We start from the raw sequence: 13121 nt of genomic DNA, 5'->3' as shown, positions 1-13121 counted from the left end.
AATTTGGAAATGAAAAGAAGGGATTTGGGTTTTCTGGAGAACGATTGGGTTTTGGGCTATCGAAAAAATTTGGGCGGGGCGGCGGGCACCCTTAGTTTCATTTTGGATTTCCCTTGTTTTACAATTTTTTTAATTTATAATTATCAAAAATAATATTTTTAATATTTTTGAAATTAAAAATTAAATTTGGTGACGGAAATTTCTGTCAGTATCCCGTCACTACCAAAAATAATCTTTTAAAAATTTATAAACACTTGGGTTACAATTTTTGTGACGGCTGAATTTGTTATTGTCTGGTTGCAATTTCGGTTACTAGTTTTGTGACAGATACCCCGTCACTACGGTGGTCGCTAAGTTTTGGCGTCAATCCTACCTACGTATTCTATGACCGGTCTGTCACTAAGTTCACACCACGGTGACCAAATTTCTATCTGTCACTAATCCGTCACAAATAGTGACTGATAACGGGCCGTCATTAGTTTTCCGTCACTATACGCGTGTTTTCTGGTAGTGAATAAGGTCAACTAACCCGCCATAAGCAACTTAATAACTTACTATCAAACAACTTACTATTAAGCAAGACTAATAATAATTACAAGTACTCAAGCTCAACTCGTTAGCAAACTCACTCAATTTTTTTAAAAAAAAGACAAGCTTGAACAACTATTTCAAGATTGGTTGTAGCTCAAATACCCCTTTTGATGTAATGTGGCAAGCCTAATAGTTGCTTGCCTTCTTTACACACATAAAGCATGCTGCATGGAGGTACGAGAGTGGTTTCAGGCTTGCTATTGGTAGAAGGGTGCCTCCCTCTTCCCTTCCATTTTTAAAATGTTTGATCCACCAAATTCTAACATATTGAACCGTTGCAATGTCATCACTCCTTTCATCTGCCCTTTGGTTCTCCATTCTCTATGGTCTTGGCTGAAGGTGCGAGACTTCGTTGCAACGTCCACCACTCGTGCTAAGGCTTAGAACCGATATTTTAATGCCCATGGTACTATTGAGCTTCCATCCATTATTCTCATATTTTAACATTTATAAAAAGAAAGAAAGATGGATCTTCGACAATGATACTTTGCTTCTTTCTTCGAGCCCCTCTTTTCTGCCACCTTCCTGGAGATGATTATCGAAAGCCGCCGGATATTTGATATGATCATTGCTGATATGTTTTCTTAATGTCCTAATCCGGTATCTCCTTATGATTGACCTTCAAACACCACTCGGAAGAGAGGTTTGGATCAAAATTCAGGTGATCTTCTAATTGTTAAATTCTTTAGTAGAATCATGGGGCTCAGAACCGAGATATTTAATACTTGTTTCCTTTTAGAATGGTTAAACTTTTCAAGACCATAATACTTCAACACGCTATTTGTGATGACTAATTTTTTTATTTAACTTTTTTTTTCTTGGGTTCTTGGCTCTAGTTTCATGTCTTACCAAATTATTTTGGCTGATCCTCTGTTTAGTTCTTCCTTCCGTAGAAGAAAGACAGAGGGGTGAAGGATGACTATTGGAATAAAAAGATTTTATTTCTTTTATCTTCTATATCAATCATGACAAATGTGATTGCATCCAAAGATAATTTAATCAGCAATATAATATAAAAAATGAAATAACTCTTATGAAGATTTTCTTTTTGGTTCAGGTCGACCACTCCATGGATTCAAGATGTGGGCAAAAGGTGCAAGGAACATCCTAATTCAGAAGATAAAGCATGAAGTCAAATCTCCAGTGGGTTCTACCGACGGTCCTTGATGGACTAAGGGAACAAAGAGAGGAACAACCAAAATGTTCAGCGATCAATTTTCTCCATTATCTCAAGACAATTCTATAAAGAAAAAATACAATATAATTTATAAAATATTTTAAAGATAATTTGACAGAAAAAGATATAAGATGCTAACATTGTATAATAAATTTATTAATGCATGTAGTTTTGCAAGTTTTATAGTTAGAGAACCTGGAAAATTTAATCAGACTAATGGGCATAGTTGTCACATGATAGGCATTCTCCGTATGAATATGTTAACCTTTAACAATGAGACCTTAGCATTATCTAAAAGGAGCGGCATGGAAGGGCATCATTTACGTGAGGCTGGTTCTAGACGCGGACAGCATCTATCTTGGTGATTAAGTAGATTCAAAGCTAGCACAGCAACAATGACCGCCACCCGCTACTTCGGGACATACGCGGGCTCGCAGATAGTTTGGCTACTTTCGGACCACTTATATTTATCAAAAGGCGAACAGTATTGCTGACTGGGTCTCCTCCTATGCTGTACATAATTCGGAAGAGATCCTTTGGGAGACTCATGAGTTTGTTGCTCCTCCTCTCCGTCAACTTTTCTTTTCTGACTTTATTGGTTGTACTCATGCTTAATCTGTGTGAGTCGTCGTTGTATTAAAAAAAACCTTGGTAAAAAAATATAAAATTATTAAAAAGATATTTGTATGTTCTTTCTATGTAGATAAGCACATTTGTATGCACATTCAGAAGAGAGACTTCCGAAAGTAGTAGCATAGGCGCGTGGGACAGAGAGATTTTTGAAGCATTAATATGTTGCGGCAACCAACTAAATGTTAAACCACGTTCATAAAATTCTCACAACAGTGATGGGAAGAAATCTAGACAGCCACCATCTCCACTTCCATGGTGCTCATAAAACTTCTAATCCTTCATGATTTTGAATCACCCTAGTTAAACAAGAAAGTTAATTTATTGAAGACGTATTCGTAATGATAACCACCCATATATTTATAAAAATGCCATTATACAAGCTAATAAATTGAGGACAAGTTCCTTTTATTTTTATACAAATTTTGTTATTTTTATGTCTTCTAAAAATTTATGCTAGATGTGTCAGAAATTTAGAAAAGTTTAGAAAACCATTTTCTACTTTTTATTTAAATTTATTTTATTTTCTTTAGATAAATTGTATTTCCAGGTATTAAGAAAAAATTATTGGTTTTAGAAAATATCTCCTATCAAAATCCCTAGTTGTACTCAGTTTGTTAATCTATCAAGAATATTCAATAAATCTTTCTTTGAGATTTCTCTCAATTCATTGTAATGTAAGCTCTTTTTCTGGTTCATCGGTGCCTCATTTCAATGGGAGACTGAATAATCTCAGAGGCACTCCGAAGAACTCTATCCTATCCAAGTTTGGCAGCGCACAGGGATAGAAGGAAAACCTCCTTAATAGCATAGACTGGTTCAAGGAGGAAGAGAGCTGATCCCTATCTCGGGATGAGCGGTTCCAAGACTGGGGGCCAGTGATCGGCTACAACTGGTGTTGCACCAGGGAAGCTCACATGGAAATAGAGGTCCTAGCCGTTATGGTTGCCAAGAGGCCAATGAACGGCATCATCAGCATCGGATTTTTACAGTTAAGGATGGGTGTTTAGGAGTTATTTTATGTCCTTTTGCCCTTTTTGGCTCAGTGGGTAATCCATAAGCTTGATCAGATCAAATCATCTTTCTTCTAGGGTAGGACATGATTTTTAGGGCTCGTTTGGTTCACGGAAAAAGAAAAGGAAAAGTGTGGTCAACGGAAAAGTAATGAGATGCCTCTTGTTTGGTTGGAGTTTTTAAAGGAGAGAGATGAAAAAGTTGTATTTCCGTGGGAATATAATTCCCACATTTCATAAAAAAGTTACTTTCCATGAGGCAGGAATCATTCTATTTTTATTTTTTTCCAAAAATACCCTTCAAGATTAAAGAGGCATTAAAAACTTAATTTTTATTAAGAGTATAATAGGATTACATATAACTTTTATAGGAAAATGGATGGTCAACCAAACATAAGCATTCTGAAAATCTGTCACTTTTTCATGTTTAACCAACATACCAAAAGTACATTCTCAGTCATTCTCTTCTTAGGAATCTTCTTTCAGGAATCATATTCTTAGGAAGGAAAATGCTTTCCGCGAACCAAACGAGCCCTTAAAATTTCCCATTTTTTGTTTAAAAGAGCTAATGTTCGTTTGATTGAACACCTGATTCTTAAGGAAGGCAAGGAACACGAGATGCTTTTCCCATGAATGCAACTTCTCATTTATTAGTTTGTTCAATCATAGCAAAGAAAGCCACATTTACATGTACATAGCTGGGACCCATAGCAGCAAGCACAAGAGTTGCTATAAACTTATAGAACCTTCTTAAATTATCGACTAATCAGACTTGGTTTTGATTTGAGTTGTAATGCATGATGTCTTATGCTGTTGGCAAGACTAATTGCATGCTTGCTATACAACAAAACCTGCATCCGAGCCATCTCCAGTATCTGGGCTCAATTTGTAATTGTTTTGCATATTTATAAGAGTTAATTATGTTATTTCTCTTTGATTCGGTACCTGATTCTTGGAAGATGACTCGAGATGCATGCGGGATGCTTTGGTAGTAGATGGTAAATCTCATCCAGTACTTTTCACAAAAAAAAAAAAAAAAAATCACTCATGTTCACACCTAATCACCTACCTAGGAACTCAATATTATATTCACTTTCTCACCTGTACTTCTGGAGAGAATGGTCTAGTTAAGCTTTGAATCATGTGATGTGAGTATGTATATGAGAATCACTAGCAACAAAACTAGAAAATGGTGCCTAAACAAACATGCTTGATCCGGCCATCTTTCATCCACTAGGGGTAGAGTTAGAAATGGGCTCGGGCTGGCCCGAGCCCTAACGAGCCGACTCAACCTCCGGTCGGGCTTCGGGCTAGGCCCGAAAGAGTTCAGGCCGAATTTGAATTTAAATGTAAAGCTCATTTATTTTTCGAATCAGGCTTGGATATGTCATTGCGTTGGTACTTCTACAAAGAATGGTCTAGTTAAGCTTAGAATCATATGATGTGAGTATGCATATGAGTATCCAAACTTAATTGCTAGCAACAAACCAACTAGGAAATGGTGCCTGAACCAACGTGCTTGATTCGATTGATTTATTTATTTGATTAGGTTTATATTAGTGCAAGAATGACTAAGAATATGGGATGAGTTGCGGGTGTCAACTGCTTAGAAAATTCTTTAGGGGAAAATTGGCCGGATTTTTGGGATTGAGGTTTGTGCATGGTTTAATTGGAAATGTGGTGTTAATTATGGGTTTGAAGACGAAAGGTTTTATTTTTGAAGGGAAATGTTGCTCCTGTTCTCATCTATATAGGTGACGGATTCGATTTTGGAGTTCTTCTCTCTTAATGATGATAATATCGTGATAAACATACTTGGTATCGTCTAAGAAACGTGTGATCTACATCTTCTTGATTAATTTGAGTGATTACTATAGATACTATCGTTTGATTTTAAATGTGTGAGAAACTGCTCTATCTTATTGGTCGCATAAATTTCAGATTTTGGCGGATTTCAACTGATGCTTGAAAAGAGGATCTAAATAAAACTGTGCATTTGTAAAGAGAATAGCTAAGCAACACCGGAGGGAGCATAGGGAACCCAAGCTAATAAGCGATATCCTTCATGGATTATGATCTCTTTTACCTCAAAGATCGAAATGAGGATCTAAATGTTACCTGAGATTGAAATCAAACCCTAGAAATCCCTAACAAAAATATCTTTTTTGCCCAAAGATCATATATCAAACCCTATTAGGAGACTAGGGTTTCAAATTTCAGACAAGAAGGGCACCGCATTTCAAAGCAACGAAGAAGATACAAACACAATGCGCAATTCGTTCACCGAAAATAGAAAAAAAATAAACAGTGATGGAAGAGGAGAAGAAGAATGATTTGCACCCGCTATAAAAATAATGAAAGCATATAATTTACCAAAACTCTCATAAAAAAATAAATATAATTATCTTTATAGCTAATTATAGAATACAAATTATATGGCAACAAGGTTACATAAAGCCAACGAGCCAGAATTTAATGATCAATTGCTATAAAATGTCAATTTTTCATATATATTTTTTTATTTTATCGTATGCTCTTAATTAGCAAAATAATTCATTATAACTAACCCAAGCTAATCTTAATATTTAATTTTTCTTAATATTTTTTTTTAAATGAAGGATAAAAATAGATATAGAGCTCTAGCGTTTTCTTCTATATATCACCATGAAGAGAGAGCTCCGCGGACCATAAGGTAACGAGTCCTCGTCCATTCGGTAGGTATACAATCTTGACTGCCGATTTATTCTCAAGTGTAGGCTCCACATACTAGCCACGAGCTTCCGAGTCAACTGTGCACATGCTCAGCGTTATCGAGTTCCCACCTGCCAAAGCCTTTCCTACGCCACGGATATCACTTTATTGCCTACACTAGGGATATTGCTTTACTGCCATCAATATCAAGTTCCGAATTTCCTAACCGTGGAAGTCTCATTTCCTTTCATCTCCAGAAGAACTCTACAGAAGATAGAGAATGAACAAAGATATAGAATGAACAATATTGCAATAAATAACGAGGAGAATAGAGAGTTCACAACAAAACTAGCCTCTATTGAATTTATAAATTCCTTATACACTTAATCGTATTTATTAATATATTAATATATTGATAAATTTATATTTTATTAAAAATTAATAAAGCATTCTAACAAAATAAATATTAGATAAATAAATAAAAATATATTATATTCTAATAACTATATAATGAATAAAAAAGTAATATATTGGGGGTCCTATATTTTCTAAATAAAAAACTTCCAAGCACATAACGTGGGTTATTTAATAAAAATATTGATACAAAGTAATAATATTTTAACATATTAATTGAAGCTAATAATATTTAGCAAAAATATTAATATCAATAATATTACCAAAAGTAATAATATTTTTTATTAATGATATTCTTAAAAAATTAATAATATCTAATTATAAATTAATATATTAACAAAATTATATTTTATTAGAAACTAATATTTATTAATAAAATAAATATTTTATATATTAATAAAAATATATTATTGTCTAAATAACTATTTAATTAATAAAAAATAATATTTTAGAAAACATATATTTTCTAAACTAAAGAAATTACCTACGTGCGAAGGATGCGCGAAGCTTATGTGTTTGCTGTTACAATAAAACTTCAATCAATTCCCTCCATTATCTCATGCTAATTGCATAAAGATAAATTATATTATGAATTATCAAATATTTTAAAGATAAACTGATAAAAAAAAATATAAGATGATAGTTTGGTATAATAAATTGATTGATGCATAGAGTTTTGCAAGTTTTATAGTTGATAAAGAATTTAGAAAATGCAGTCGTATTCATATTCCCATGTGATATTGCCACACTTTAGCATGAAACAATTGGCAAGAAAAACATGATCTCAGTCACTCACATGGTGCTTGGCATAACTTCTAAGCTGAATGATCTATCTGGGCTAGGGGACCAGGCCAATCTGGGTTGGGCCCGAGCACTCTCGCAGCCCACAACTTTCAGGCTCCTCGCTGCTTTAATGATGTTTCTTTCCCGTTTTTCTTTCTCGCGAGGCTATTCCGAATAATACCACCAACACCAACGCTGGCTAGGCTTTTTCCCTTTTTTTTTTTTTTTTTTGGTGTTTTCGGGTTATTCTATGGGAGAGGCCTAGACAATGGCGATCAACGGAAACAGAAAGAGGGCGTCCATAAGCTTAATCAAAACCTAGGCCAGCAGAACAACCTCTGCACCAGAAGAGCTCTCATATAGAGGGAGAAATTTGCATCGTCAACTCGTCACTGAATCATATGATTGCCGGAGTTTCAAATTACATCAAATTATTTCTCCATATAATTAGTTTTTAATTTCAACCAAATGACTATTTGCAAATTGATCCGAGAATCCAGCTACTTGTGTGCATCGAATATCTTAAGAATTAGGAGGGCAGAATCCGAACTACGATATGGATAATGGGTGAGGGCAGGAGTGAGACAAATCATTGGTGTCAACCTATTTTACAAAGTAAATCCTCAAGCAAAAATTCCTTTTATTTTTAATCTAATAATTAATAAAATAAAATATTCTTCCAATATGCCTATCAACCAAAGTAAATATTTGATCATCAATTTCCTTCATCATCTCAAGCTACTTTTTCTCATTTTTATAAAAAACGAGATACAATGTCATCTATATTTTTTACAAAAAAATTAATGAATAGATATTAAATTTTAACCAGATATACTAAACTTATTAATGAACATTGTAAAGGTACAAAGTAGAAGTTTTATCATAGATATATAACTTGATACTTTGAAAATGTAATCATAAGCTTATTTATTTCAAATGAATACAGATAAATTGGATACTAAAAGTATGTATATAAAAATTGATATAAGCCCATTAAACTTTGTGAGCATAAAATAGTTTAATGACCATAAAATCAAAGATATCACTTAATACAATTAATACATTTATGTTAGATCTCCCGTTCGTACCAATGGTTACTATGAGATTAAAATGGAATCACAGCAACAATAGTTATCCATCCATATCCATAAATTTAAATTTATATCGGGAGAGCCCGCACACATGTTATCATATATTATTCGGTCCATTTCCACCCTACAAAGAAATCTCAACAATGAGGAAGAAATCCATGGAATACTGAAAGGAAAAGGAAAGGCAAATCCATTCCTGCTCTGTGCTTTTTTTTAAAGAAAAAGGAAACAATTCAATTATTCAGAGAGAAAAAAGAGGGAACTAAACTCACTCTAACTCCGGTCACCGTCCTCCACCCCATAACCCTGAAGGGCCTCTCCAGTAAGCCGGCAGATCCGCCACTGCGGCAGCACCTCCGCCCCCATCTCCTCGTAGAAGCTAATCGCATTCGCGTTCCAATCGAGCACGCACCACTCCACCCGCCCCATGCCCATCTTCGCCGCCTGCGCCGCCACCGCCGACAGCAGAATCCGCCCAAACCCCCTCCGCCGCCACGCCGCCCTCACAAATATATCCTCCACGTACAGCCCCGGCTTCGCCAGGAACGTCGAGTAGTTAGGGAAGCACAGCACGAACCCCACCACCACCGCCCCTCCGCCGCGCGGCGACGCGAACTCCGCTGCCTCCGGGTCCTCCACTGGGGACTTCAGCTCCACCCGCCGGACGATCGGGCGGAAGAGAGAGGGGTTCGCCGCGTCTTTGGGCTCTTCGTCGCCTTGGGAGAAGGGATTCGTGGAGAGCTCGAGAATGAGGACGGTGAAGGAGTGGAAGGGCGGAGGTGGAGGAGAGGGGAAGAGGGTGGAGGACAGGGAGGACTCGGTGGCGGAGAAGAGGTGGGTCAGCTTCTCGAACTCTGCCATCTGGCGGATGAGGCGGTGGATGTGGGGCACGTCCCAGCTGTCGGCGAGACGGATCCGAGCCCACACGGCGGCTGGTTGCTCCGGTGTTGCGGCGGAGGCGGCGGCGGAGGAGGAGGACATGGTGAAGCCGCTAGGGTTTTGAGGAAAGGAGTTTGGGATGCGGCTGCGGCTGCTAGGATTCGAGGGATCGGGTGTTGGAGTAACGGATAGAGTGACGAGGGGCGAGGTATCGCTTTCGAATGGGCCCAGTGGGCTGGTAGAGTTGACTCATCCAACGGGCTCAATACTTCTCGAGTGAGGTCAATCCCCAATAAAATTAAAAATCTATAACTGTTGTTGGTGACAATAAAATTAAATCACTAAAAATTATATTTTTGTTGACGAAAACTAAGATTTGCTATTCAATTAGTGTTACTAATTTTTTAGTAACAAAAATTATATTCATGAAATAACATTTGTCATAATAAATAAGAAACCAAAAGTTGTAGTAACTAAATACTAGTCTAAGATTTAAATATTAAACTTGTATTAAGCTTGATTCAACTAAGAATTGGATCACTAATCTAATCTGATTTGAATTAAAAATATACTAAAAATTAAACTATATAAAATATTAAAAGTTTTCTATATTAAATATATTACTTTTTAATTGCAATATGAATAAAAACAATTATGACTTATGTGATTTTAAAGAAGTTTAAAAAATATATACAATTATTGGAATATACCGATTATTGATCTTTCAAAATATTTTAATAAAAAGTTTTCAAAATATTATAAAGAATAAAATAAAATTAATTATTTTTTTGTCAAAAGAAAGAGAATTAAACTTTATATTAAAAATCTAATTATTAAAATATGAATTATCATAACATAATTGAAATGAGCATTCTTGTATAATGTGAATATGTTCGAATAAGCCTGATAAACCATACCTATATATTAGAAGTCAATATTGTCATAGTGGTTGAGTAGCATGCAACAATAGATTTTGGATTTGATTAAGGATGGCAATTTATAATTCGATTGTCAATCTAACCCATGAACGATCCATTTTAAGCAAGTTTAGTTGTGACAAAAATATGTTTGGGTCGTAAATGACTTAATCCGTCTAAACCTATTTATTAAATAAGTTGGATTCAGATTTAAACATTTGCCCATTTAACCCATTTTGATCCATATAATAATTAGGTCGGGTTATAACTCGACCCATTTAACCCATTTAACATAACCGATCTATTTAACCTATTTAAAATCTGATTAACCTATTTTTGACATATTTAACTCGATCTGCTTAACCTATTTAACTTGTTTAAATCTATTTAACCCGTTAAAAATTCTTCTAACTCATTTAAGTTGTATAATAAATGTATTATGTATGTTGGATCGGGTTACCTATTTAATAAAAAGATTGGATATAGATTTGAAATTTTGACTAGTTTAATAAATAGGTCGAGTTTGGATTGATAAATTTTTGACCCAACCTGCATCTAACCCAATCAATATCTGACCTAATCAAACCCGATTGCCACCGATAGATTGGATTCCTTGTATAGGTATATAAAAGAATTTTCTTTTCTATTAATTTGTAAACATTTATCCAGAACCATATCTAAATCTAATTCGACCAAATATCAAAGCGGACTTGGTCGGATAATATTTATCTTATTTACTACTCTAAAATTTATCTAATCTTTTAGACAAATTTTTTATACTTTTTTTGACTAATGATGTAACAACTTAAGACCTCACCCAAAATGGCTAGCCGGAAGTTATTATTTGGGTTCCTTGATCCTGTATAAGTACCCAAGATCTACCCAGCAAATAACCGATGTGGGACTAAACACACGTCCGCTGGGTCCTCACATACTCCCCCCGTTCAAGCCCTGACGTCCTCGTCAGGCTAAGGGTTCATATCCATTCAAATCTAATCACAAACACCACGATCGGCCCGTGGTCAGCCCCAATGGATCCGTGCTACAGTGTCCCCTAGTCCACATAGGTTATGGGCCGGGTCCGCTCTGATACCACCAAATCTGTCACGCCCCGAGCCCGAGGCGCGGCAGACGCCGCACGCCCGCACGGCGGGCCGCACAGGCGCGCAAGGCAGCTGATCATATCAAAGCAGATACAGCTTTTCAAAGATAACATAATTATTTAAATTGTTCAAAAGCGGTCTTACAAAATTCCAAAATAACATATGCCAACATAATTCAAATGTCCAAACTAAACTAACTAAAATGCCAATAACTGAAGAATCATCGGAAACTCTAACGCACTCCCCAATCCCGTGCGATCAAGCCTCTGGATCTGAAAAATGGAGAAAACAGAATAATGAGCTACACTAGCCCAGTAAGCAACAAAATACCCCAGAGTGGGGTCAGAGCATATCAGATCAAAATACAGGATAATGTTTGAAACAAATCACAAATAATATCATTTTTGTCTTTATAAAACTCTGATATCATAATCTCAACATGATAGGCTACGGCCACGTAACCCAGTGGCATGGGTTGCACAGAGTGCCAGAAACCACTATTGTTAGTCACCGGTGGAAACGGTGTCCAGAAACCACTATTCTAATCACCGGTGGTGCGGTGTCGAAATCGGTTCCTCACAGATTACAAGTCGACAGGTCCAACGTATAATCCCCATTGGCGGGGCCAGAACAGAACAGATCATAGCCATGTTGAGAATACATATATATAAAAATAGATTTCATAAACTATATAGTCATATTTCACGGATTTCAGAGCATATAATATGATTTTCAAATAAAACTTAACATGCCAGACCCATTTTACTAAATACAAAACATATTTCAAAATTTAATCCAGCAATAATTATTTTACCGAATAATTTAGAAAAATGCACTTTGAAGCATTAAGTTACTTACATCTTCTCGCTTAATTCCTACTTCAGGTAGGCGGATCAGGTTCACCTGTTAACATTTAATTAATTTCTTTGTTAATTTCAGAGCTAAGCAAAAGAAATCAAAAATAATACTATTGGGTTTCGGGTTCGCCTAAGCAGCAGAAAGGGGGGAGACTGCGCACACAGGGTCGTATTTATGCACTGACTCAGCAGGATGCTCAGGCATCCAACACGGTGGTGTCAGGTACATTGTCAGTTGCTTCTGTTTACGCTCATACACTATTTGATTCTGGTGCTACGCATTCCTTTGTGTCATCTACATTTGTGCAAAAACATGACCTGCCTTATGTGCAATTAGAGTATGATCTGCATGTTAGCACTCCTGCCGGGAGCGGGATGATTGGTAACCAGGTCTGCAAGACTTGTCCGATTCAGATAGTAGGTAGAGACTTGCCTGCTGATTTGATAGTTATAGATATGCATGACTTTGACATAATCCTCGGTATGGACTGGTTAGCATCACAATTTGCCACCATTAATTGCCATGAGAAACGGGTAAACTTTCAGATCCCCGGAGATACCGAATTCAGCTTCATAGGGAGTGGTGCTTATACCTCCCCTCGAGTTGTCTCCGCTATGCAAATTAAGCGGCTGCTTAGAAAGGGGAGTATGGCGTATATTGCCACAGTGGTTGATACCAGACAATCAGATCAAAGATTGGAAGATATTCGAGTAGTGAATGAATACCCTGATGTCTTTCCGGAAGACCTTCCTGGCTTGCCACCAGATAGAGAAATTGAATTTGCAATTGATTTAATTCCTGGTACCACACCAATCTCTAAGACCCCCTATAGAATGGCTCCAGCTGAAATGAAGGAATTAAAGGAGCAGTTGCAGGATCTTCTTGATAAGGGTTTCATCAGACCTAGTGTTTCACCTTGGGGAGCTCCAGTCTTATTTGTAAAGAAGAAGGATGGTAGTATGAGATTATGTATT

General features: G+C 36.4%; 1 protein-coding gene across 1 annotated transcript; it reads right to left on the bottom strand.

Annotated features, from left to right (window-relative positions):
* Positions 1–8447: 8447 nt before the first annotated feature.
* On the bottom strand, positions 8448–9474 carry LOC103703648 (GCN5-related N-acetyltransferase 8-like). The gene has a single exon (XM_008786573.6). It carries the CDS (start codon positions 9369–9371, stop codon positions 8664–8666), a length of 708 nt encoding a protein of 235 aa, XP_008784795.1. The 5' UTR covers positions 9372–9474; the 3' UTR covers positions 8448–8663.
* Between the last annotated feature and the right edge of the window lie 3647 nt (positions 9475–13121).

This window comes from Phoenix dactylifera, chromosome 6, assembly GCF_051530095.1.
Source record: "Phoenix dactylifera cultivar Ajwa chromosome 6, Ajwa_hap1_PhDact_Kaust_v1.1, whole genome shotgun sequence".
Taxonomy (NCBI): domain Eukaryota; kingdom Viridiplantae; phylum Streptophyta; class Magnoliopsida; order Arecales; family Arecaceae; genus Phoenix; species Phoenix dactylifera.
This window is presented reverse-complemented; position numbering and strand designations above follow the sequence as displayed.